Here is a 27,612-nt window from a genome sequence, read left to right as displayed (position 1 = left end):
GTTTTAGCCTTTTAAAAAATGGCATGAAGTAGGCAGTTTGCTGCTGAAAACTGGGTTTGGGAAAGCCTCTCCCCATCTCCACTGGGAGCCAGCCTTCTTCACTGTCCAGCTGTCTAGCCTTGGGTCTGTCTGTCTTCAGCTGTTTTCACTTAAAGTCAGGCTTCCTTGCCTCTGGCAATTCCAGTGGTTTGTGCTTGAAGAGATTTCCGGAGGGTGCTGCCCTGATTGCACACGGAGGGGCTCCCTGGGAGCCACGGTCTGGGGTGCCTGCCAGATACTCCGGAGCCTGAGGCCAGAAGCCCCGGCATCTGGAGGAGCCGAACCTGCCTCGGGGAAGCACGTTCCCTGTAGGATGCTTTTCCTCACATGGAGGATGAACAGTCCTGCAGTTTGAGGGGGAGCCAGTCTTTCCATTTGCTGAACAGCCCAGCTGCTAAAAACAGGAGACCAGACATCATCTTGCCCTTCAGAGACACCATCTCTGGAGGTGTTAGGCTGTCGCCAAAGCTCTCTTCTCATTCATCAGAAAGGCACCGGCTCGACCCTGGTTCCAGGTGCCCCGTGGCTTGCAGCCCTTCCTGATTTCCCCCTGAGATACCCACGATGACACAGAAAAATAACAAAAACTCAAAGGCCAGCAAAAATCAAGAAGGACTGACAGATGCTGGGATTTTCAGAGCGTCTGCTGCTGACAGTTAGAAGACAGAGCTGGACTGCGGGACTGTCCAGGATGTAGCCCATGACACGAAGGTCCATGGAGAAGAAACCCGTCTCACCAGCACCAGTCCCCGGAGAAAAGTCAAAGAGTAGTTTATAGCTTCTCTCTTATTTAATTCCTGACTCGTGTACTTGAAGCAGATTCCAACTGGTTGACCTTTTTTTTTTTTTTTTCTCTCAGCTACAGGCTTCAGATGTAGACTCTTGTAAACCCACCATCTCTCTCTCTCTCTTTTTCCTCCTATATCCAAGTAGAGAAAGAAAACATGGGACTAAAACTGGATGGGAAATGAGGGTAACTGGCATGATTTTGGTGCATTTTAATGAGTCTGCTCCCCAAAAGCAGAGTGCTACAAACGGGGTGCCCTGGAAGCTGTACCTGCTAGGGGATAGAATGCTTTCTGTCTTGAGTTGATCAGGTCTCCAAGGAAGAGGTGAATGAACCCTTCTAGAGCAAAGGTTCTGAGTTGCCAGAAGCTGTGCCTTTGCCCTGTCCCCTCACGTGGCAGGTGCAAGGAGGACATCCATCCTTGTGCAGGGGGGCAGAAAATAGAGCCCCTGTCAGTCCACTCATAGTGTCTGTTGAAATTTCATCCTTGGTCTTGACTTTGCTTATTCAAGGATGAATGAAGACAAAAGACTGTGTGGAAAAAATCCTGCAGAACAAGGTAAAGGCAATAGCTTCTGAAGACCCAGAAGCAGTGTCTGCTTTGGGGCAATCATCTACAGCAGGCTCCAGGAGAGAGATTTGGGGAAATGTGTGGCCTCCTCAGTATACCATGGAAAGACATGGCCTCCCTGGGACAGGGACAGAAAAATGTAAGGAAAGAATGGGTTGATATGAAAAGGCAACAGAAAGATGAAAGAAAAAAAAAGAGAGAAAGATGGATAAAATGAGGAAAGGTTTTGAGGAAACAAAGTCCAGTGGCAGCACCGAAATCCAAATTGGCAGGAGAGTATTAATGTGTGGGAGGCTGAGGAACAGCCCCCAAAGATGTCCACATCTCCATCTCTGGATACTACCTTATACGGCAAAGAAGACTTTGCAGGAGTGATTAAGTTGAGGTGAGAGACGGCGAGGTTATCCTGGGGTCTCCTCGTGATTCATCAAATGCAGTCACAAGTGTTCTTCTGAGAGATGGGCAGAGGGAAACTTGGTGATAGAAGAGAAGACACTGTGACCACGGAGGCAGAGATTAGAATGATGTGGCCACAAGCCCACAAATGCCGGCAGCCACTGGAAGCTGGAGGAGGCAAAGGGCAGATTTTCCTCTAAAGCCTCCAGAGGGAGTGTGGCTGCTCTGACAGCTTCGTTTGGGTTCAGTGATACTGGCTTTAGACTTCCAGCCTCCAGAACTGTGAGAGGATAAATTTCTGTTGTGGTAAGTCACCGAGTTTGTGATAATTGGTTAGAACAGTCACAGAAAACGAATACAAATGCTATGGAAAATCAAATCAGGGATGTGGGTGAAGAAAAAAAAAAAAACAACTAGAAAAACCATTCTGGACAACGCAAGAAAGAAAGAGAACAAGAGACGCGGTTCCGGCTGTGGAAGGCGGGACTGACAGCCCACACTCAGCTTGCTGGCGATTGCTGGGACCGGGCAGCAGATACTTCTCTGAGCTCACTACCACATTCTGAACAAACTCAGGGGAAAGAGGCCCACATCTGGGCATACCCTAGGGAAAATACAGAACTATAAGGATAAAGAGGAGAAAAAAACATTTCACAAGTGCCCAGAGAAAAGAGTAATAGAAATCAAGCTGACTTTAGACCGACCTGTTCTCTGCAACAGAGAGTCTGTATCTACTGAACTATCAGATTAGAACACCAGGGAGGGTTTTTTTTGTTTGTTTGTTTGTTTGTTTGTTTGTTTGTTTGTTTGTTTTTGCTGGGGAGGGGGTTTGTTTTTTGTTTTTGGTTCAGATAAATTCACTCCTACCTGGGAATCTGAAACATTAAAATGTTTTCTAATCATCAAGTACCTTTGTGAACCATCTATGAAGTTTTGGGGGTTATGTTGTAACCCAACTACTTTGTACTTGACTGAGGTGTCTTTTGTGTAGGAGGCCCATATTCTCAGACATGCAAGGGCCTAGGAAAATAAACACACATGTTCCTTTCTTGAAAATTTACCTTAAGGATACGTTGCAGAAGCTGAAGAGGTAAAGCAAAACAGAGCTCAAGAATGGGCAGCATCAGCACAGACGCTGTAAACCCAGAGAGCGGTTTCAATTATTATTATACGACTGGCGACGAAACAAATACACACGTCAGAAATGTTTCCTAAAATAAGCTATAGACCGGATTCTGGGTCTGAGCCCTGGAGTGTGGTTAATGGAGATCAGCAAGGAAAAAGGACGTAAAGGTTTGTTATGCTGCTTGACTGAGATAGGTTGGTACCCCCCAATGTTACTTCTTTTATTATTTTAATCTTTAGAGAAGTGTGATGGCTAAAAGAAAGGCTCTGAGTGGTATCGGTACCAAAGTCCTCCATTTATGGAGGTTTACTCTGAGCTAAGCCATGTGCTCAGGTCTTGACTTCCATTCTCTCTTCTCAAGGCCACGGGGGTGGATGCCAGATCCTTTCCCTCCCACCCACTGTTCTAAAGGTTCCTTAAGATCCTGCACCTGTAGGTGGTGCAGCTTGAACCCCAGGTCTACTGAGTCCAGAGCCCTTCCCTTATCCCCTGCGCTAATCTGAAAACCTTACAGGTAAACACTAGGAGATCCAAAAACAAGTTCTGAAGCTACCCAAACACTGGGAAATAGAAAAGCAAAACTCATCATAAAATAGATAAAGAAAAAGCATCAACAGATTTTTTTAAAGAAGGAAAGGTACAGGGTACTTTCTTTGACCACAGTGCATGAGAATTATAGAAAATACAAAATTATAAAATTTACAATCCAGATACTTAGAGACACAAGAGCACAGTCCAGATGCTGTGGAGACCAAATCTACATCACGGGATTTGAAACAAGGACAAATATTTACTTAGAGAAAAATTCCTGGCTTTATATACAAGAAATCACTTAAATAAATGAATATCCAACTCAAGAAGGCAAACAGAGAAACTAAAGAAAACAATGGGAAATTGGAGAATTAATGAAGATAAATGTTGGCCTTAATTAATTAGAAAAAAATGGCAGACGTGATAAATCTTGTTGCTAATTTTTTTCCAGAAGACCAACAAAGTAGACTGATTCCTCACAAATCTAATTTTTAAAATAAGAAAAGCTACACACGTCAAAGCATGAGGAAGGGGGCATGCCCACAGAAGCAGAAGTTGTTTTTAAGTTATAAGTGATTTCTAGTATTGTTCTGTGCTCAAAATTTGAAAATCTGAATGGATTGGACAGTTTTCTAATAAATTTCTAAGAAATGGAAATTATTGTAATTGATTCAAGCAGTTGAAAACGTAAACAGAACAAACACCATAGGACGTCACTGGAGAAGTCTCCTCCCACTGTTTTGCAGACTAGTTCTTGCACACCTGCCCAGAACAGTCACCTTAGTTCAACTCCACGTAGACCATTCTGGTGCTGATGTACTAATTCGGCGCCTCACTTTCGAAATGAGGGGTGAGACGTGAGCATGTGCTTGGCAGTGATGGGATGAGATGCTGCACAGGACGTGTGTGAGGAGAGCAGCGCCTTCCCCGGGAGGGTGTCCTCTCCTCCAGGTGTGCACCCCCACCTGCGTCTGGAGGCCCATGTCTGCTGAGTTTTCCCAACCCCGAGCTAGTGGCGGAAGACAAGAAAGCTTTAGGGAAAACAGGTCTGAACCTAACACCCGAAACATCTTCTAAAATTTGGTGATCCATAGAAAGAATTCTTTCTTGCTTTGCTCAGGGGAAGGTAACGTGGAGCCTTCCTTGAGAGGGATGGAGAAGTGTTCAGGCAACTGGATAGATGCGGTTTCTAAATCTGACTTTCATGACATTTCGTAAGTGGCCCTCATATCCTGCACGGGACACACGAAGAGAGAGTGGCTGTTGCTCATGGACACTGGTCCCGCCTGCAGTTCTACCTTCTCTCCATTTGCTCCTCCTGGGCCCCCCACCCCCTTGCTGGCGGCCTGTCCCTCTCCCCCAGTTTCATGCTGCTGTCGCTGAGACTCTGGTCTCCTGCTGCAGGTGCACGTGGAAACCCCTCTCCCCTCTCTGGCCTGGCTCCAGCCCCGGGGACAGTTCTGGGCCCAGAGCGTGCGTCCAGGAATCTTCACGCCCCTTCCCCTTTTTTTCCTGCACAAGAGGTGGTGAAAATGTATTACAGAACAAAACCACCCCGGCATTGTTGAGGACGTTCTTGACCTTTATGTTTCCCCAGATCATGCTGATTATGCTGGGGGGAAAAGCTAGGTCCTGGGATGATACCGTTTGGGGAGGGTGGGGGAGAGGAGGGACGGTGGGAGAGAGAGAAGGACGGAAGGAGAGAGGAGGGAAGAAGCCTTGAGAGGGGTCATTGTCTGTACTTTCACTTACGTGCACTTGATAAGGTGAGGACCTCTCGGCTTTGCCTTCTGCCCCTGGGCAGGTCGCACCTACCTCTTCCACCTGGATTTGAATTTCATTATTTCCCCTTCTTTGTCTCCCATCCACTCCTCACCCGCTGAAACCCGGCGTCTCTCCACCACTTCCTGAAGCCTCCCTCTCTCACAGATACCAGCCCTAACTTCCCTGGTGCTCCTCAGAATGAGAACCCTTGCCCCCCACCCCACCCCTCCGACTTCTTGCATCACCCTCTCCCCTTGGCTCCTGGGCCGCGTGCTCTGGGTTCTCCCTCCGCCTTCCTGGCGGCTTCTTTCCTGTTTCCCTGACAGGCCCTGTTCCTCTGCCTGTCCCTGAAGTGGCAATGGCCCCTGGGCTTCTGTCCATCCACAGTCTCCTGTGTGGTCTGACACCTCCAGTTGTCATCTTCAGGCTCCTCATGTCCAAAGCTAGAGCCCAGAACTTGCTGAGGGACAGCCGGCTGCCTGTTCACACACCACCGAGAGGACCCATGGGCCCTGTGTGTCCACGACCTAACTCACCACATGCAGCCTGGCTTTGCTCCCTAAGTAGATGGTCCCTTCAGACCCCAGTTTCTGGGACTGGATATTGCAATGATACTTCTCTCACATCCCCCACGTCTGATTCTTCGTTGAGTCCTGCCAGCTGCTGATCTGTTTGGAATTAGCCCAATGTCTTTTCCCGACACCAGCCTCTATCATCTCTTCCCTGGACCCACTTCAGATCTCAGTGCCTCCGGTCTTGTCCCCAACCCCACCCCACCCCAGTCCATTCTCCACATTGGAGCCATTTTTATACCTTAATTGGGCATCTTCGGTGTCCTGGGCCCTCTGCCACACCACGGCCCTAAATCATTAGTAGCCACTCCTTGCCCCCAAAGTACAGGCCAGACTCTTTAACATGGCTTAACAAACCCTCAAAGAGACATGGCCCGTGTGCTTCTGCAAGGTAATCTTTCAGAGAAAGAAAAATACCATATGATATCGCTTATATGTGGAATCTTAAAAAAAGACACAAACTTATTTACAAAACAGAAATAGGTAGACATAGAGAACAAGCTTATGGTCACCGGGGGGAAAAGGGGTGGGAAGGGATAAATTGGGAGTTCAGGATTTGTGGATACGAACTACTAGACATAAAATAGATAAACAAGTTTCTGCTGTAGAGCACAGGGAACTATATTCAGTATCTTGTAATAGCCTATAATGGAAAAGAACATGAAAAGGAATATATGTATGTATATGTATGAAACATTATGCTGTACACCAGGAATTGATCCAACATTATAAAGTGACTATACTTCAATAAAAAATAATGTACAAAAAAACAGAGAGAATCTTTCAGCACCTGCCCCCGCCGCCCCCAGGCACCCTGTGCTCCCTGGTCGGTGTGCAGTCCCTGAGGGGGCCAAGCTGGATCTCCCACCTCCTTCCTTTGAAGCTCATGCTGTTCCTGCCACCCCAGCTCTCTGCCGTGCAAGCCCATAGGTGTCAGCTTAGGAGTCACTTCCCAGGGGACCTCCCAGCTTTGCTTGTATAATGCTCTTCCAAAGGGCCTCATGGCACCCTGAGTTCACCTCTTGAGAGCACCCTTCACGTGGCTGATTCACTTAATGTGGTTCCTTCATTGGACTCACATGTTTGATGGCAGAGGCTGCGTTTGCTTATCATTGTATCCTCAGCTTCCACAAGTGTCTGGTACATAACACGTACCTCTGAAATAGTTCACCTGTGCAGTGAATGCATGGCTTCAGCATGTTACACCCTTTCTGCATTTATTGAAATCTGCTGTATCTCATGCACTGTATCGTGTCACTTAGTAACGGCAGTGGAAACTCAAAGTGCCAGAATCCTCAGAGAAAGGGAGCCAAAGTGAATTCTTGACTCTAGTGCCCTGTATGTCATAATCGGTTCTGGAAGCATGAGTTTCTGTGTCGTTGGGAGTTCATCCTCTGAGTGTTTTTGCTGCATCCATAGGGTTGCCTCTTATCTGCCTTTTCTGGGGCCATGGAGGTTCATTCAGTCTGCAGCTCTAAGCCACGCCTGGGCTGCAGGGGTGCCCTCCATCTTCTGTCTCTTCAACTCTGCTGCTTTTCTTCCCTGCTGTCAGTGTCCGCCCGGCACTCTCCCCATCACCACTTTGAATTCCGTTACAGCCCTCACGTGCCAGCTGCTACCCAGCTGAATAAGACATATGCCCTCAGGCGCCTCACCTCCTTGTAGCTTACTTAGCAAACACTAATTGCATGCATTCTTGGTCTTTCTGAGTGTTGCCCATCTTGACTTCAGAACTTGGCCCTGAAATGGCCATTTTTCTAAATAAGTCATGGCTGTCAGCTGCTTTTGTGTGATTTGCCTCTCTTCTCAACGTGAAGTGTGAAAAAGAAACTGCAGTTCATTTAAGCTTCCATCTGATGGGAGCTCTGCTGTTTTCCGAAGCTGCTGACCCAGCACCAGGCCGCCCGACAGACATGCCCTGCTTAGCCCAGCTCTGCGGGTCCATGTTGAAACCCGGGAGAGTCTCAGAGAGACACATCTCCTGGGCTTGTGCCCCAGCAGTATCCTAGCCCCCGTGAGCCCTTTCAGGGGAGGGACAATATTGCGTTCACCTTTGTTCCCCGGTGCCTGGCACACTCAGTATACGCTTGTGAAATTAGCAAAGGGATGGAAGGAGGGACGGAAGAAGAGATGGAGAAAAGAAGAGAGGGAAGGGGGAGCAAAACTGAAAATGAGGAATGAGATTCCCTTCCAGGGTGAGAAGTTTGCAAATGGAGGATGTGGTAAACAGTTTCATTGCTTCTATGCGTGTGTGAAATTTCCTCCCGGGGAGTATCTGATGTGCTAGAAGAATCTGACACTATAAATACTGAAATAAATACTCCAAAACTTGAACAGTTTCCAAAGAGGTAAGAACTAACGGCAGGATCATTATATAACAGGAAACATCTCAAATATTCCTAAAGACTGCAGCTCTCAGGAGGGAAAAAACACAGCTTCCTGAAGAAATCCAGTGTTTCGAGCAGCTGTAGCAGTAACTTCCGATTAACATGTATTGTTTCCATTTTGAAACTCAAACTATCTAGATCTGAGTGTCCGATCATCTTTGCTCCATTCTTCTCCCACTGTCCCTAAAGAAATCTCATCTTGTGTTGCTGTGTTTCAGCAGTGTGACACGGTCTCCTCGACATTTTCCTGTCCCCACCCAGTACATAAATGCTATTTGGTGTTGGTTTTAGAGCAGATGTTAAATTGGCTTAGTCTCACGTGCCAGCTTCAGTGGATTGGTTGTGGCTCCCTGGAGTGTTGAGGAGGATTCTGCAGCTGGATCTAAGTTAAATGGGGGGAAGTTCCATGGAAAGAGGTGGAGAGAGTTGGAGAGTTGGCAATGTGCATGCCAAGTATTTGCCACCCCCTCCCCTTCAAGAGGAAAGCAGAGTGGTGAGCAGGGACCATCTTTCCGGTTTTGACTGTAAATAAGAATCACCTGAAGTTGTTTTAATTTCATTTTCATTCAAAGCCTGAAACAGTTGGGTTTCAGCTCACGTTCTACAGTGGTTTGAATGTTGTATCTTTGTGAAGAGGGAGAAAAAGAGAGTTGAATATATTAACAGTGTTTAAACCTTTCTCTAACCTATTGCCATCTGATCCTAAATTGGACTTCATGACTGTAGAGAGAGGCCAGAATGAGAGGCTATTTTAAAAGTTCCTCCAGTATAAATATTTTCCAGTGGCTATTTCAGAAGCAGCTTAAGCTTCTGAAACTTGAGCTACAACTGGAATCTCCTTAGCCTCTAAATTGCAGTCCAGATTGCTAACCTGGAATCTGGATGTGCACACTGGGAATTGGCATGTGCTAAGGAGTGGCCAGTGGCTCTGACCTGCCACCAGACACATCCCCATTAATGGCAGGCATTTCTGCAGATGTATGTAGCACCTTTCACCTGGGGAAAACACACACGGTCATCTCATTTGAGGCATTCCTTTTCAGATGGAGAAACGGAGGCTTGGCCAGTGATTTTAGCTACCACACTGATAGCAACGTGGCCCGTAAGCCCCAGGCCCTGCCAGACGGCCAGTAAATGTTCTTGAGTGCCCTCCACGTCTCAGTTACAGTAGTGAGAACACCCTTGAGCCCCCAGCCTAAAGGAGCTTCCGTGCTGGTTGGGAGGAAACAGACAAAAGCATCCCAACAAATAAATGCTTTAAGGCACCAGTAAGTGCACTAGAAAAAAAAAAAATGGTGATCAGGGATGCTGCTTGGAGGAGACGGCATTTGCACTTAGACTGAAATGATGCAATGAGTTGCAATCGATATTGTCCAGATCTGGGGAAGACTGCTCCAAGCCAGAGAAACAACAAAAGTAAACATGTCCAAGAGATGAAGGAAGTCAGTGTGATTGGAGCAGAGGGAATGCCCAGTCCTGTCAGTTAGCCCTGATGTTTGCTAAATTGTTGTTGGTGGTGGTGATGGTTTCTTGTAAGCTTTTAAAACTTTTATTGCACTCACTGGAATTGCTTTTAAGTAAACCTTTGCATGGGATTGGACAGTGCCTGCTTAGCTGTACAGGGAGATTATGAAGAATTCTGTAGATTGAGGTGAACTGTATCATGGGCACAACCCCTTTTGAGGGAGATGTGTGGCACAGGTGGGGCGCACTTCTGCTCTAGGGACCATGCAGGTCGGAGCATGTGACCAGCGACCACCGGCAGATTAGCTGGGCGGGGTGGGAGCGCAATGTCACCATCAGCAGCTGACCCGCTCCCTAAACAATCTCGTGAACTCTCCTGCTTCCTCCTGTGTGCCGGCGAGGCCACCTTGGCTGCCTGCTCCCTGTGTCCATGAACACTTCAAAAGCAGTTTGTCACAAAAGGGAAAAGACCTCCCCTGTAAAACCTGCATCTGCGTCTGAACTCTTTCATCTCAGATGGGGGCTGCAGTCGGAGCTCTGGCCCCTAAACTGGAAACTGGAGAGTTGTGTACACTCCGAGCCCATCCTCTCCCGTCCATGCCTTTGCTGCCGCCCCCCCCACCCTCCAGTTCCACCCCGCGGGTGGCCTTTCTCCCCAGTCCCCTCCCCTGGCAAGGCTGACTCAGCCTCTCCCCCAGGAAGACTTCTCTGACCTCTGCTGGGCTCGGCTCCTCTCTGTGCCTCAGCCAGTCCATGTGGCACCCTGCTTGTCATATTCTGGTCTGACTGTGGCCTCCGAGAGGCTGTGAGCCCCTTGTGGGCTGGGAGGTGGTCATGGTCATCAGGTACCCTCGACGACCTGCACACAGTAGGGCTCAATCCGTGTGCGGTAAACATGAGCAGCTGAGCGGGCTCTCTTCGTAAGGAGTGATTGTAACTCTTTGCTTGTTCTCATCAAAGGGACATCAGGGGTAGATTCATGCTGAACATGGACCACTATTTTTATTTCTTTGAATTTATTCAAATTCCTTACATGAGCAGCTCTCAGTTACTTTTAGAATTTTTTGTAGTGAAATGTACATAACCTAAAATTTACTATTTCAACCATTAATAAGTGTACAATTCAGTGACATTAAGTACATTCATATTGTTGTACAGCCATCACCACCATCCATCTTCAGAACTTTTTCCCAAATGGACATCCGTGCCCATTAAATAATAACTCCACCATTTTACTTTCTGTCTCTTTGAGTTTGGCTAGTCTGGGCACTTCATGTAAGTGGAATATAAGTATTTGCCCTTTGGTGTCTGGTTTATTTGATTTAGCAGAATGTCTCCAAGTTTCCTCTATGTTATAGCATGTGATAGAATTTCCTTCTTTTTAAAGCTGAATATTTCATGTATGTACCGTGTTTTATTTATTCATTCATCCACTGATGGACATTTAAGTTGTTTTCACCTTTTGGCTGTTGTGAATAATGCTGCTATGAACATGAGTGTTGTAAATACTGTTCAAGTCCCAGTTTTCAGCCCTTTTGGGTATCTGCCCCGAAGTGCGATTGCTGGATACTATGGTAAAATCACTTTTACAGTTCAGAAACATTTTTAGTAGCTCTGAAATGGTCATTTCAGTTCAAACCAAAGGTCGCTTTAAGATGGGAGGGGATGCAGAAACACAGGCTGAAATTTCAGACTTGCATTCTTGTGACCTGCCTGATGCTTGGTGACGTGAAATGTTTTGTTTTCAAGTGTGGTTTTAATTTTTTCTTACAGCATCAAGCTGCTAGCTGTGCAAGAACTACTTGACAGAGAGGCCCTGGAAAAGGTAAATATTTTGTTCTTCCTACCCCAGGTTCACACACTTAGAGCAGAGTGCCACGCACAGAGAAAATTCCACCCCCGTCACCAGAGACGGCACTTACTGCAAAGCTGGTCTGTTATTTTGTGTTCATAACAATCAGCGAACCGTGCAAAGTTTTATCCAAAACACCCCACGTTGCTCACAGGCCATTAACATTTGCAAACTCTCCCTTGCTGGGCTCCTTCAGAGCTGAGTGAGAACAGAGGCTGGCCCTCCTGTGGGCCGGGCTTGGAAGCAGGTTTTCTGTGCCTGGAAACACCCGACACTGGGTGCGACCCACACGCCAGATCCTGCGCTTCGCTCCATCTCTGCGCGTGTGTGTGTCCTCCTCTGGGCTTACGGATGATAGGACTGAGGCCCAGCGAGGTGAAGTAACGCGCCCAAGGAAAATTAACTAAGTGGCAGAGTCAGGATTTGAGCCTCCTGGTTTCATTTCCAAAACCAATGCTTTTTCCATTTAATAGGCAAGTTCATGACTTTGAGACCCTTCTGGGGCTACTTCTGAGGACTGGGAAACTCCCTCCCACCTCCAGCTGGTGACTCACTGTGCCCTGGAAGGAGGTATCCGGTGTGTCTCGGCTTTCTGCGTTCAGATCAAGCACGCAGCTGGGGGTCTTTTGCCAGTTGTGTGTTCAAGTTCTGGTGTGCAGGGTGGGATGGGCTCCGAAAAGCAGGCTGGGTAGGTGACAGGGAGGTCCAACTCCCCTCCTCCCCACGAGCCCCCCAGCTCATACCCTGCTGCTGCTGCCCTGGCTGGCTCAGGACTCCTCCTGGGTACGCAGCTGTGGGTGTTACTTAGAATCTCCAAGGTTGATGTAAAAGAAAATAGTTAGAGATAATGATATTACTTTATTTATAGAATTTTAAATGTTGGCATCGGTGGTCAGTCTATTGGTTGGCAGTAAAGCAAACAGTCTTTAAATTCAGCACCAAGCAGGGATGTGAGGGGAGGGAGGTATCTGAGCTCTGGCTCCGAATATAATGTCCCTTCAGCCTCATTTCCATCATGGGGGAGATGAAACCCTGGCCTCAAGGAGGTGACGTGACAACCCAATGAGTTAGCGCAGTGGAAGATCTTTCTAAATGCCAAAGCATTTGACTCATATTTATTTTTTTTTAAGATTTTTTTTATTGAGTTATAGTCATTTTACAATGTTGTGTCAAATTCCAGTGTAGAGCACAATTTTTCAGTTATACATGAACATACATATGTTCATTGTCACATTCTTTTTCGCTGTGAGCTACCACAAGATCTTGTATGTATTTTCGTGTGCTATACAGTATAATCTTGTTTATCTATTGTACATGTGCCTGTCAGTATCTACAAATTTCGAACTCCCAGTCTGTCGACTCATATTTCTTAATTACTCATATTCATTCTTAGTATGCACCCAGCCATTAAAACTAGATCCAGGAGTACATGAAGATTCTTTGTATGTTCTTGAAACTTTTAAAAAGTTACCCTTCCAAAAACAATCATCTTCTCAGTATTCCTTATGGGTATTTGTCTTTCTTACTCCTCAATTAAAAACAAAACTGAGACAAAGCATGGAGCCCATGTGCTAAGCAATATCAGAATAATAAAAACACGGGCACCAAAAATATCCATTAAGTCTTTTTTTTTTAATTAAAGTATACTCAGTTACAATGTGTCAATTTCTGGTGTACAGCATGTTTCAGTCATACATATGCATGCATACATTTGTTTTCAGATTCTCCACTAAGTCTTTAGAGTTGTGTTAATACCGATGTGGAGATCTGTAGTATAGTGGGGGGTTCAGACAGCGTGGGCCCAGAGCCACCTCCGCCTTCCTAACTGCGTTATCTTGGTTTATTAACCCTCTCTGTGCTTTACATTCCCAGTCTGTAAAATGGGAATCGTTATAACCCGAAATTCACAGAGGTTTTGAGAGGGTTAAGTAGACAGTTGTTGTAAGGGGCTTAACGCCGTGCTTGGCACTCAGTGATCCCCCAAAGTTAGCTGTTGCCCGTGTTACTTCCTCTTCCTCCTCCTCCTCCTCCTCCTCCCTCTTTCTCACCAAGTCTGATAATGGTTTTGTACCGTGCCCCTATCTCCACACATCACCAGTGGAAAGATTTAAGACAGTTTAAAGAGTCACAGGGACCAGTTAGGGGCCAAGTTCACTCAGTTTCCTTCTTTCATTTGTGCATTCATTCATTCATTCATTTATTCATTCCTACATACAAAGGCCTTTGTTAAGCTTCCGATGTGCCAGGCAAGTAGAAAACATTTCTAGACAAGCCCAGAAGCGACCAGTCAGCACGAGCATGGTAGCCAATTGCATTTTTTTAAATTGAATTATAGTCAGTTTACAGTGTTGGGTCGATTTCCGGTGTACAGCATGATTTTGAGTGACACGTGGTGTATTACCTAGCATGGTGCTATTTTTTGCGGCAAGATTGGTTCAGTTTATATATTGGAATAAGATATGTTGCCAAAAGAGTTCCAGATTTTCATCCACCTGGACAAGTTGAAGAACCACCAAGGAAATTTCTCAGTGAGCTATAGTGTGGTCTGCAGACCAGTAGCATCGTAAGCTTGTGAGAAATGCAGAATCTTATGTCCTACCCAGGCTGCCTGATTCAGGTGCCTTCTAACAGGATCCCAGGCGATTTGTGCACATCAAAGTCCAAGAAGTTCTCCTGAAGAGTATCATTTATTATCGTTGTCACTGCTATTGACTAATCCGTCTTCCTAGAGAACCTGTGTGGGGTCAGCTCTTTGCTTTTGTTGGTCATCAAGCTTCTTTTTCCACACCAAAAGAGAAGTAAAAACCGTAAGTCTCCTTGTAGTTACCCAGTTTTTATCTTTAGTGTGCCTGCTTCTCCCTTTCATTAAGAAAATAGTCTTGTTTAATAGGTAGAGCCAGCAAGAATGACCTCAGTTAGACACACACCCTGCAAACCTCAAACCTCTTTGTCTTTGCAGCTGGGCTTCAAATGGTAACATGCTTTTGGGTTTTGCAATTACTGAGCTCCTGACATCCCACCGTGCTGGGATCACTTCCAGACAGTCCCAACAGCAGAGACCTGCACATGTCTCTCTCTTGGAAGATGGAAGCCATTCTCCAGGGGTCATTTCCCTCATAGCTACTTGCAGGTTAAATCTGACAGTAAAATATTTAAATTATTTAAAACAATGTAAAAGGTTAAAAACCAGCAGCAGTGTTTTGGAGTCTTCTGGACAATAAGACTCTTACCTGCTTTTTCTCCCTAATATTAGGCACCGTCATGATCTTGGCATTTTAGCTTAAAATTACCAGCCATTTGCCTGACTTGGACTTTCCCTGGTTTTAGGTAGGGAGCCTGTCCATTTTTGGAAGTGCCAGGGCTTTCCCGGTTTCTGCAGCTCACAGAGCAGCTGTGGGGAGGCTCTGCTGCAGGAGGTCCCCTCCCAGCCTCGCCTGTGTTTGGCCGTTGGACCTGGCAGAGGGCCTTGCTTGGGGGCCCAGACCCCTTGTCTTAATCCATAAAATTGCATTCTATTCTTTCTATGGTTCCTTCCTCCAGAAGTCGTGGGTTCACAGTTGATCCTTGATCACATTGTGAAGAGGAGAAAATTCTCCCTTTCACTCTCTGTTTTCTAATATCTTCTCTGCTTCCTTGTTCCTGAAACAAGGATCCTTGCTGGTTTCTAGGCTTCCGTGTTTCATCTGCCCCACTCACCATCCCTCAAAGCGCACTTTCTGGGGATAGGCCAGTGCTGAACACCTGCCCAGTGACCCCCATACATAGATCAGTAGGTTTCCAGTTCTCGCCTCTTCAATCGTTCTTTGTATTAATTCAGGTGCAGTCGATTGGGATGGAGGCTGGGGACACCTGGAAGGTCAGGCCTCTGAAATTCTCTTCCCCACTAACACGACACAAAGCCATTTCCCAGACAAGTGACAGTGATTTGTCATTTAAAAAAAAATAAATTCTAAACCAGACGGTTAATAATCTCTTCTGGTTTTAAAAAACTGCTAGAATCCTGAGAAGATAACTGAATATGCATAAATGTCAGTACATGTACATTTCTTTGAAAAAGTGTTTTGGATTTGATGTGCTTTTTTTTTTTTTTTTTCTGTCAAACATCCATTAGGTGTGGAGAGCAGGGACTTGCTCTGAGACAGATGCCCACCATCCCACTCTCTGTGTTTTCTGTGCTTTAAGAGCGGGATGCTTTTGTTTTTCTGAACTTAAGTCATACAGACTTGTTTCCCAGGCTTTATAAACAGGCCCATCTAATGCCTTTAAATGAGGCATTGCATGAAAGGAAATAAAAATATTGGTACAGCTTGATTTAGTAAGATCATTTTTCAATGACCCTTTCAAATAGCTTCCTGCAAAAAGCTGCAAACAATAGATAGGCCGTTCCCTCCAGCTGGAGGTCACCCTCTCCGTGAAAGGGCCAGAGGGCAGAGCCCTGGCTGACTCAACCAGAGGCCCAAGCCTGCGGGCTGGAGGCTCAGGACCCCCACCTCGTGGCCACTGCCTGTCCTACCCCCACCCCCACCCCGACCTTGTTGGCCACATTGTCTAAGACAAAACACTGGCCAGACTTCCTGCCTGCTGCTGCTAGATATTGTCCCTGGAATTTCAGCTCTGAAGTCCCACTCTTAGTCCAGCTTTCCTACAGGTGGAGCAGATGATCTCTAAGACCTCTTGGTGCTTTCCATGTGAGATAAAGCATATACATTTCACCAGCAAACCTGAGTCTAGAAACATTGAACTTGATGTTTGCACATGGTGGCTAATCAGGGACTCTCCCAGCTGAACCCTGGTGGTGAGTGGCATTGGAATTGAAGTTAGCAGCTTCCTGAGGATTTTCAGAAGGAAATAGGAGGTAGATAATTGTCACAGAGAAGTGTATGAATAACTTAAGGATGACAAGTGCTTGTGTTTGTAATTGGTGATGGTGTTTTCTGAACATACACACATGTGCGTACAGAAGCTCTAGCTTTGTTATTACATAGCTTTGAAGTGTTTTTCACTGTGATTTGGACTTCCTGATAATTTAGTTTGTGCAACAGTTGGGTGCTTATGCTGTGCCTAAATTGCATTACATACCGAGGGAGATAAAGTTATAAAAATACATTTTGGTGGGGAGGGTCTAGCTTAGTGGTAGAGTTCATGCTTCATATGTACAAGGTCTTGGGTTGAATCCTCAGTATCTCCCGTTAAATTAATAATAATAACCTTAGTAACAAATAAATAAACTTAGTTATCCCCCCCAAAACAAAAAACTCCCCCAAACCAGAAGTATATATATTTGAATGGCACATATAAAATCCCAGAGTGTCAGAGCTGAGGGAGAGATTTTAAGCCATTGAATCCAACTCTATCTTCTGTCAGTTTACAGACAGGACACAGAAGTCAGAGGTGTTGAAGGGTCCTCCTCGCCCAGGGCCCATAGCAGTTGTGTTGGGAGAAGCAAGACCAGCCCCGGTGGACTCGGCTCCATTCCACAGCCCGCTTCAGTATGCCTGCTGCCTGTCTCCCACGGTTTCATTTAACCTGGGCGTCAGCTCTAGCAGACCTTGGGGACGCTTCTATCTGCATATTCCAGGGGTGGGAGCAGATCCAGAGGGCTGGTCCATGGCCCAGGTGATGGAGAACTTAAATCCAGGCCTTCTCATCCTTGTAGCGAAACAGACATGGGTGTGTCTGTCTCTACAGGCACCCCTGGGTCCAGCAGGAGAATCAGAGGCCGTGGGCTGGGGACTGGGGGCTGGAGGAGGAGACAGTCGGAGGTTCAGGGCTCAGGATGCGGACACTTTCAGGGGAGCGTCTGAGAGGAGAGGAACTCACAGTGGTGTGAGGGCTGCAGGGGATCAGGGCCTGTGAGGGAGGGCGGTGACGAACACGCTGGAGGGCAGGGAAGCAGAGGACCCCACCATCAGAGGCTCAGTGTCAGAATGAATTGCTTCAAGAATCTTAGCATAAAATATACTTCAAAATGCCCTTTTACAAAACAGTACTCTGTTCATTTAAAAATATCAGAATGAGATTCTTCAGCTCCTTGGGGTTGTTTTTTCTCCAAAGCTTAGTCCTTCATATAGTCCGAGCTTAATCTGAATGCCCTCTTGGGTGGTCAGTTTCATGTATCTGTTAGATTTTTTTTTTTAAGTGGGTTGAGCCAGATCAGTGTCTAATCCTGATTAAACTCATGTGTTCCTGTTCCCGGCTCAGCCCCTTCCAGCAGGAGGCAGCTTGCTACCTTCCTTGAACGGTGATTAAGCAGAAACAGGGGCCCCTGTGGAGTCCAGGCTCCCCAACCACCCTGGGTCGCTGTGTGGAGTCTGGCTCAGGCCCGCAGGGGCTGCCACAGCCCACCGCTCACCAGCTCTGCTTTGCAAACTGTACAGTTGGGCCTTGCCCCCATGTGGAAAGGGCACGGCTGGGGTACCCCCAAGAGCACCTCAGGTGCCAGAAGATGGAGCATCTGGTGAATTATGGGCCGGGCAATAGGGTTCATTAAAAAAAAAAAAGGGAAGAAGTTGCATTTTCTCCTATTCTTTCAAAACCGTCACAAGATACCATATATATTTCAGATCTCCCACTACGTTTCTCTTACTATGAAAAGCTTTTATTTGAAGGGAGCAAAAAGTAGAGTCCCAGAATAGGACTTCTTTTTTTTTTTTTTTTTTTTTGGTTTTCAAGTCCTCTATTGGAGGTTTCCTTTTTTCTTTTTTATTGAAGTATAGTTGATGTACAATGTTGTGTCAGCTTCTGGTGCACAGCATAGTGATTCAGTTATGCATAGATATATATTCTTTTTCATTATAGGTTATTACAAGATAATGAACGTAGTTCCCTGTGCTGTACAGTAGGACCTTGTTGTTTATCTACCAAACATAGGACCTTTTAATTCTCTTTAGCTTTATTAGCTATCAAAGATAAGCAAATTAAACAATGAGGGATCATTTTAAATGTACAATTACATTGGCAAAGGTTTCTAAACAATGATATATGATGTTGAAGTTGTGATAATAATACTGTGTCCCCATTCATTGGTGGGGAGGGTCAGGAGGGGGTACTGTCCTTTTGTAAGCTCTGGGGTGGCGTATTTCATTAGCCTTTGAGATGCCCCTACCCTCTGACCAAGGTGGATTCCTGGGGGTGTATCTTAGGGAAGAGATCCAAAAAAATGTGAAAAAAAAACATTTTACAGCATGCTTTATAATTATGAACCATTGCAGGCAATGCACTGCTCAGTAGGAAGGGTGGGTTTCAACAGTCTATGGTGGGTCTGCCCCGTGGACTGGTGTGTGGCCATTCAAAATGATAATCATTAAGCCTTGTAGAAATTTGATATAACCGGCACAAGAAATAGGGTAAGCAGTTGTACCTGCTAGAATTACAGCTATGTAAAAAATATACGTATTCATTCTTTGAACCAGTGTTTATTGAGTACTCGTGTCAGGCCTCGTGCTCGGCTGGGAACCACACAGATCTGTGACCAAGACGTTTCTCTTTCCTACCCTCATGCAGCTCGTAGAATTGGTGAGGTAAACATTAGCAATTACATAAATGCTCATTTAAGTACAGTAGTCATGAGCACAGCCCAAGAAAACACCAAAACAAAGTCAGGTCATGGAGGTAGACCAGTGTTTCCATTTTTCACACCTTTCTTTCTAGCATCATTTTCTTCCCTGGTAACTTCAGACATATTTAGGTCTCCTGGAATCTGAAATGCGTTGCTACTTGTCCTACTTTCTTTCCTCTTTGCTGCTGTCCTATTTCTCTTCGTTCATGTACTCCTAGTTTTCTTGAACGTAAATTCTCACCCTCCACACCCAGCCTTCATCTCCTCTCAGCTCTCCTTAACCCTGAGGAGCCTAGCCCCTGTCCCAGTTAATCTAATAAATCACAGCTTACCCTAGCCAACTTCTAACCCAAAGGTTTTTTGTTGAAAACATTTTTTGCTTTCTATTAAAAAGTATTATGAAATAATTTTACATAGAACTTAACATTTTTATATGCAGTGATCATTTAGGGGCAATTTCTTTATACCCATTTCTGTTTTTATGATTCATACATAATGATTTAATGTTAAAATTTTTTTTTTAAATTTTGAAGCCATTCAAATATAATGGTGTGAATTTAGGAGCGGGAAATGGAAAGAAATCGTTTCTAGAGCTTGTCTTATTTGAGGAGAGCTGCACTGCGTGGGGAGTCTGCATCAACTGCTGTCTGCGCCCTGTGATGGTTGTCCCTGGGGACACTCCCCTGATGGTTCCATTACTTTGTCTTCATACTCTAAAAGCTTCATTACTTCTTAGTCTCCTAATTGATTCTGGGTTTATAGAAGAAAAGAAGAGAAATCTTATCATAAGCCATATAGATCGCAAACTCAGGCAGAGGCCAAAGCAAGGCCGACGTCAAGGGCAGAAAGATCGTTTCATTCAGGCTTCAAAGTCAAGGGGACCTTGAAAAGCCTTGCCGTACTTTGCTAAGAATCACTTTATCATCAACTGGAGAGTTTGCTGGCCTCTTCTGGTGGCTCATAAGTGATAGGCTGGTTTTGTGAACTTGGCTGGCCCATGATTTAAGCATAAAATGTGTTTATGTTGATACTTTTCTTGTGCTGACTCTCGCCTTGAGACCCTCCTCTTCCCTCTTCGAGAGGGCATCTGGAGGTTCCAGTTCTTAGTCATGCCAGGGTAGCTTCTATCAGAAAAACCTTCCCTCAAATAACAATTATAAATTCTGGATAAAGTGCAAACAACTATTTGAAGGTACTTAAGAGACACCAAAAACTGGAGAGACATCAAACCTCAAAAGAAGGGAGCAGCACTGGGTGAGTTCCGCGTCTACATGGCCTTTACCTGATGGCATTCTGCAGTCCGTGTGGGCAGCTAGGGCTCAGGCAGGTGTAGAGGATATCATGAGCCTTTTCTCTCTTTTTTCTTGGTAAGTCTAGCTAACGGTTTCTCATTTTTGTTGTTGTTGTTGTTGTTGTTGAGCTTTTCAAAGAACTTTGGCTTCATTTATTTCCTCGACTGTTTTCTATTCTCTATTTCATTCATTTCTGCTCATATTTTTATTATTTGTCCTCCTTGGTTTTTGGGTTTTAGGTCTCCTTGCTTTTTCCAGGGTCTTAAACTGGAAGTTTAGGTTACTGCTTTGAGATCTTTTTTACTTTACTAATATAAGCATATAAATTTCCCTCTAAACACTGCTTTCGATGACTCCTGTAAGTGTTGGTATGTTGCGTCTTCACTTTCTTTCATCTCAAAGTGTTTTTAGATTTCCCTTATGATTCCTTCTTTGACCCATTGGTTATTTGAAAGTGTGTTGTTTAATTTCCACTTATTTGTGAATTTCCCCCCAATTTTTCTGTTACTGATTTCTAATTTCACTCCATTCTGTTGTCATCAGAGAATTATATTTATCGTGACTTCAGTCCTTTTAAATATACTGAGGTTGGTTTAAGGCCTACCGTATGGTCTATTCTGGAGAATGTTCCATGCAACTTGAGAAGAATGTGTACTCTGCTGTTGTTGGGCTCAGTGTTTAATAAATGTCTGTAAGTCTATTTGGTTTATATTATTGTTTAAGTCTTTCATTTGCTGTTAATCCGTTTTGTTCTATCTATTATTGAAAATGGGGTACTGAATTCTCCAACTATTGTTGAATTATCTGTTCCTTCCTTCACTTCTGGCAATTTTTGTATTATGTACTTGGGGGCTCTGTTGTTAGCTGTATATATATTATACTGGTTATGTCTTTCTGATTAAGTGATCCTTTTATTATTATAAAATGTCTCTCATCATCTCTAGTAATAGTTTTTGTTTTAAAGACTATTTTTCTGATATTAGTATAGCCATTCCAACTTCCTTATGATTGCTGTTTGCATGACATAACCTTTTCAATCTTTTACTTTTTACATGTATTTTTGAAACTTAACAGCATCTCCTATACACAGCTTATAGTTGGATATTGTTTTTTACCCAGTTTGACAGTCTCTGCCTTTTGATTGGGTTGTTTAATCTATTCACATTTAATGTTATTATTAATATGGTTGAGTTTATATCTTCCATTTTACTTTTTGTTTTGTTTACTGTATCTTATGTCTGTTTCATTCCTTTTTTTTCTTTCACTGCTCTCTTTTGCATTAAGTGAATATTTTTTAATGTATCATTTAAATTTCCTGAATGATTTTTTTCACTATGCTTTTTGAGTTATATTATCAGTGGTTGCTCTAGTTTATCATGTACATCTTAATTTATCAGATTTATACTAACTTAATTCCAATGAGATGTAGAAACATTACTTTTATGTCGCTCTATTCCCTCTTCCCCCTTTTTGTGCTATCGTTACACATATTACATCTAACTATGCTGCAGACCCAACTATATATTCTTATGATCATTATTTTATGTACTTTTATGTCTTTTAAAGATGAGAGAAGAAAGGAGAACAAGTACATATTTATAGTTAGCTGCATTAACCTTCTTATTTACCATTTCTGATTTTCATGTGTTCCTGTGGATTATTCAACTTACTATTTAGCATCATTTTCTTATTTCAGCTCATCTTTACTCCTACCCAGCTCCTTTGTGCTAGCCAAATACATAACATTTCTCTATGTTATAGGCTCCACAATACAACTATGTATACATGTATTCATATTCATATAATATGAATAAATGAGAAAATTTCATTTTTACTGTTCTTTATAATAACATAATTACCTTTACTGGTTCTCTTCATTTTTTTCCTGAGGATTTCTTGAGGATTTGAGTTGGTCTGAGGTCACTTGCTTTCAGCCTGAAGAACTTTCTTTGTATTTCTTATAAGGGAGGTCTGTTAGGAACAAATTCTCTTAGATTTTGTTTTTATTTTTGTTCTTGTTTTTGTCTAAGAATGTATTTCATCTTCATTTTGGAAACAAAGTTTTTCTGGATGTAAGATTCTTCATTGATAGCACTTTGAATATGTCAGTCCACTACCTTTTGTACTTCTTTGTTTCTGATCAAAATTCAGTTGTTAATCTTATTAGGAACAAGTGAATTTTGAAAGCTGGCTATATTCCTGGGCACCTTGCATGCTGAAGGGATATTTTATTTGGGGGGTTTCTGAGAAGTGGCTCATACTCATTCCCAAAGCTAGTTCGACTTTAGTGAGTCTCGTTTGTTTGAGGAGACTTCTAAGGCATTATCTACATAAAATCCAATTAAACATTTCACTTGGTTTTGGCAAAGAGAAATGAAAAAGAAAGGGCATTATGATATTCTGGTCAGACCAAAGACTTTATAATAAGGAATATCTGAGTTTGCTTCTCAAATTACAGGTTATGAAATCAACTGAGTAAATTACAACCAGCATTTGTTTCATTATATATGTATGTGGATGGAGGCATGGATGGATAGATGGACAGATGGGTAGATGGATAGGTGGACACTTGCATACATACATGCATATATACATTGTTGGCAAGTAGACAAATAGAATATACCAGATTGCCATATAAAAGTTTATTTATTGCTATGAGTCATGGTCAAAAATGTTTGGAAACACCCTAGACCATTTCTTGGCTTGAAAGAAGGGAAGACGGCCTGCTCTGGGAATTTTTCCAGCACTGGAAGGGCTCTGCTTACCTTGGGTGTATCCTAAGCACTTTCCCCTCCTGCCTTGTTAATCTCTTAACTCTTTTTTGCTTTTCAAATAGTAAGAAAATGTGCCCAGCCCACTACATTCCCCTCAAAATTGTTGCATGTAGCCACCACCTCATTGCAACCCTCACACAGCATGATGACAGGAGTTTTATGCAATTTCCTGTTTCATTTGGTCCTCCCTCAAATGCTTCTCTTATCAGGAAATGCTAACAATGAGTTGGTACTGAAAGAACTTTCAATTCCCTGTTTTAGAGAATTCTGAGACTTTTTGTGAATGATTCATTGATTCATTTCTTGAGAGCATGCCTTTGTATTCAGCAAAGTTCGGGCTAGCTTATAATTTTAAATGAAACGGAAGGGCAGGCAGGTGAAACTATTTGGCTCAGTTGCTAAAAACATTTATGTGGGATGTTCTCAGCAGGTAAAATTATCCTGATTGAGTTGGTCATTAAGGCTTGCTTTGCCAGAATTAATTCAGTGGAGAGAGCTATTAAATTGTTAACTACCCACTTAGAATGAGTAATTCCTACAGCTGATAAAATATTTTTCATTAACCTTTGGGAGGCATTGAAATGGTGAGTTTGGGCCTTAACAAGACTCCAGACTTCTGGGAAAGCATCCAACCCACTTTTAGAGATTTAGATTTTTAGACACTTAGAGATCTATCTTTGTAGAAATTCAGAGCAGTACACGGACACCCCTTATGAGCATAATCCAGGACCTCTTTCTAGATGCTAGACTTGGTTTCCCCACCAAACTCTGTGCTGCCACCCCTGTTTCTTCCCTTGCCCAAGCCTGTCCCCCCAGCCCTTGTCCATGAAATGCAGGCTCATTTTCCCATGCAGAATTAATTAGGTTAGAAGGAGACAGCCAGGGAAAGCAGAGCAGCTCCCCATATATGAGTTACTCTAAAATTACCTGCCTTCCTAGTTAGCTGTTAGTGGCTTCCTACAAAGTGGGCAGTCAAGAGATTTAGGTGGCTTTATAAAAATCACTGTTGGGTCACAGAGCATTTTCCTGATGTGTCCGGCTCCAGGGATCTGGAGGGATCACAAGTGCCCAGAATTAAAACAAGATCGCCAGCATTTACCAGCCAGAGGCTGAGCCTGAAAGGGAAGGTGACAAGTTCTGGATTTTTGCCTGAATTCCCAACCTTTGCACCCGCTCCATGGTTGAGTGGGGATCAGGGGCACTGAAGCCTTTCCCAGCTTGATTGTGAAACTGTGAGACTGTAGTTTTGCACCATTGCTAATCTTCTCCATCAGGCACGCTTTGTCCCCGCCATGTCTCCATCTGGCTGAAACCTCTAGTCAGAGAAGAAATGGCTGCGTATCGATTGTTAATTTTGTTTCTCCTCACCCAGACATCCTTGTTATGCACTTAGTTTGCTTGGCTATATTTGTGAACAGGAGGGGAAGAGTGAGAAGTATTCTTAGGCTTCATTTCAGGATGTGGCAGTGGCATTTTTGTATGTTGTTTTTGGTGCTTAATTTATTTAGTAACTGCATTTAATCAGCTTTTATTTATGAGAAAGAATAAAGCGAGCACACGTGCGTGTGCGTGCACTCACGTCTTCTGCATGGAAAAGGTTCAAGTCAATTAGTATTTATACGGTGGCTTTCTAGAAAAGTGAAATTTCTAGAAAATTTGAAAGCAGGGAGAAAAATTAAAACATGTAAAATTACTGTTTGGTCTCCGTAATTTTGTTTCAGTCCTTTTTTTATATGGTTACCAGAGTAACCCCTCCTAAAATGCAAGTTGGAGCCTATTAGCTTCCCTCCTTGGAGTTGCTTCAGCTGGAAGCCAAGTGGTATAATGGGGTTATGGATGTGGATCTGGGTCCTGGCTCAGCCGTTTGCCCTATGGGTGATCTTAACGCCTCCAACCCTACATTTCTCATTTCTTGAGCAAGGATGATGCCTCCCTCTAGAACCATAGTGTGGGTCACACCGTGTAACATGTGTGAAGAGCCAGCCGTGGTGCTTGGCACGTGGTGAGGATTCTAGTGAAGAGCATGCCGTGGTCACGCCGTGGTCACGGCTCATCAATGTGGAGTCATCGTGCCTGCAGGACACTGTCATGGCGTCCACGTGGCCCTGGCCTGGTGTGCAACTTGATCTTTGTGACATTCCTCTCTGTCCTGTTTGCTTTCACTGCACTCACTCCCAGTAACTTGGAAGAAGCCTGAGAAGCCTGTGAAACTAACATCAGGCAGTTTGGCTATTTATAATTGCTTCTGGCAGAAAATGTGATGGGGAGGGAGATTGACTGAAAGATACTTTGGGGATTTGGCTTTCCATGTCTCCTGTTAGCACAGAAAATTGAGAACCAGTGAGTCTTAGGACATTCTCCAAAATGAAAATGCTGTTTCATGAACTGACACCTGTGGTTCTTACTGCCGTAAACTGGGAGTGAGAAATCACAGGTCTCTCAGAAAGAACAGTCAAATCTGTGTAGTTTGCCCTGAAATAAAATAGGAAATACACGGGCTTTAAAGCCTAGGATTTGGCATAATGCAAATCAAAATAAAGCAAATCATGAATCTGTAATCCTTTCACCCACAGCTTTGAAGTCTTTATTTATGGTTATTGCTGCTGAAGATGCTGCTTTATGGCTGATACAGGCAGGCTGCATCAACACCATTTAGAATAGCTGGAGGCCGACGATTTAGAAGAAAAAGGTCAACCAGAGCAATTTCCCTGAGGGTCCATAAATCCAAATTCTGTTGAATGTGACAGTTCCTAGATAACCCTGGGTTCTTCACAGAAACATGTGTGTGAAGTGCTGGAGCCTTGCTGTCCGGAGCGAGTCTAAGAATGAACTAGTCTTCAGTGTTTCTGGACCGAGAAAATACATCTCTGGGGTTTTAAAAAATATGTGGGTGTTCACGTGGGAAGGTAGAAATAAATTGCCAGCTTTGTTCTGCTCCTTCATTATTTCTTTGGATTTAAGTACCTGCATAATCGTTTCCCACCCTTCTGTGTTGGCTTCCTCTCTCCCCACCCCTGCCCTGGCTGTTGCTCTTGGGTAAAAGTGCTCTTATTAATCAGCTGGACTGTGGGATGATATGTCAGGGTTTAGAGACAGTCTTTCCTCTGTCTATACCCATCTTACTCATTCCTTGAGCCTATTCACCTGAAAAATATCAAAGAGGGAAGAAGACTCTAGAAAAGGAAGAACAGTGGTTGGCTAAGTCAGCATGGTTTGTCTTAGGAAATGTTACCATCACGTTAGGGCAGATGCCTTTTTGCTTACAAGTGAAATGATGTAACATGTATGGTTGACATTTCCTGTTGAATTCTTGGTTCAGCATTTCAGTAGGAGGTACCAGATGAAACTCTGCATTCTCAGCCTTCATGGTTGGCATGTGTCTCCAGCGACATAAAAACGACAGAATCTGTGGAGTGGCACACTTGGTGCAGGTCATGGCGTGGCCATCCCAGGGTCTCCGCTCTGACTTGGGGTACTTCACCCCACCTGCAACTTCCTACGCTCTTCTAAAATAGCCACAAAATCCTCCAAAACTCTGTGCTATTTTCAGACCTGCTTCCACTTAGAATAATTAGTTTCAATCATTACTCACAAGATTAGTGCCTAATTTGGGACGAAGTTTTTTATTTGGCCTTAAACTGTCTCTTTTTTCGAGCTTCAGAGAATCTGTATTCCAAGAATTACCAGGCTGTGTGCATCTCTCCCAGGTGCATGGTAACCGTGTGGAGAGGAGGCTGGAATAAACCCCACACAGAGGCGGCCTCCCTGCTCCCCAGCTCATCCCAGGCTCCGTGAGCAGCAGCCCGACTTCACAGCTGTCTCCCCGAATAGTGCCTGGTGCTTGTCGAATGAAAAGAGTGGTTCCTCTGCTTTACCTTAAACCATCTAACCCTTTGCCCAAGTCACTTTTAAAATTATTGACGTGAAATTCTATACCATAAAACTAACTGTTTTAGAGTCCATTTGAAAGTGAATAATTCAGTGGCATTTAGCACCTTCACCGTGTTGTGCAGCCGTTGCCTCTTTCTAGTTTCTGGTACCTGTTACGCGGTCACGCCGCGTCCCTCCCTCCCCCTGGCACCTGGTGAGCACCATGCTGCTTTTTGTCCCTGTGGATTTGCCCATTCTGGATGTTTTATGTAGATAGAATCATCCAATCTGTGGCCTTTTGTGTCTGGCTTTTCTGCTCAGCCTAATGTTTCCGAGGTCTGTCAGTGATGTCGTGGGTATGAGTTCGGCTTTCCTTTGTGGTTCGATACTGTTCCAGCGTCCGGATATAGCGCATTCTATTTATCCACTCATCAATCGACAGACATTTGAATTGTTTCCATCTTTCGGCCCTTGGAAATAGTGCTGCTGCGAACGTTCATGTACTGGTATTTGAGTCTGTTTTCAATTCTTCTGAGCCACGTTGTGCTTATTTCCTGATTGTCTCTCACACCTGTCCACCGCTCTCCCTTTAGTCGAGCCTCCCTCATCTCTGGTGCCCTGGCTGGCTG

The 27,612-nt window shown here is 44.2% G+C and overlaps 1 protein-coding gene across 2 annotated transcripts in view; it reads left to right on the top strand.

Annotated features, from left to right (window-relative positions):
• EEPD1 (endonuclease/exonuclease/phosphatase family domain containing 1) overlaps positions 1–27,612 on the top strand; it is a 104,632-nt gene that overhangs the window by 53,262 nt on the left and 23,758 nt on the right. For both annotated transcript variants that reach the window (XR_010381615.1, XM_064487445.1), the window contains exon 3: positions 11,411–11,462. Coding sequence is in view for 1 of the 2 variants with exons in the window: in XM_064487445.1 (XP_064343515.1) it covers positions 11,411–11,462 (52 nt within the window). In the remaining variant the exon portion in view is untranslated. The remainder of the gene's footprint in view (positions 1–11,410; positions 11,463–27,612) is intronic.

Source organism: Camelus dromedarius, chromosome 7, assembly GCF_036321535.1.
Source record: "Camelus dromedarius isolate mCamDro1 chromosome 7, mCamDro1.pat, whole genome shotgun sequence".
Lineage (NCBI taxonomy): Eukaryota > Metazoa > Chordata > Mammalia > Artiodactyla > Camelidae > Camelus > Camelus dromedarius.
This window is presented reverse-complemented; position numbering and strand designations above follow the sequence as displayed.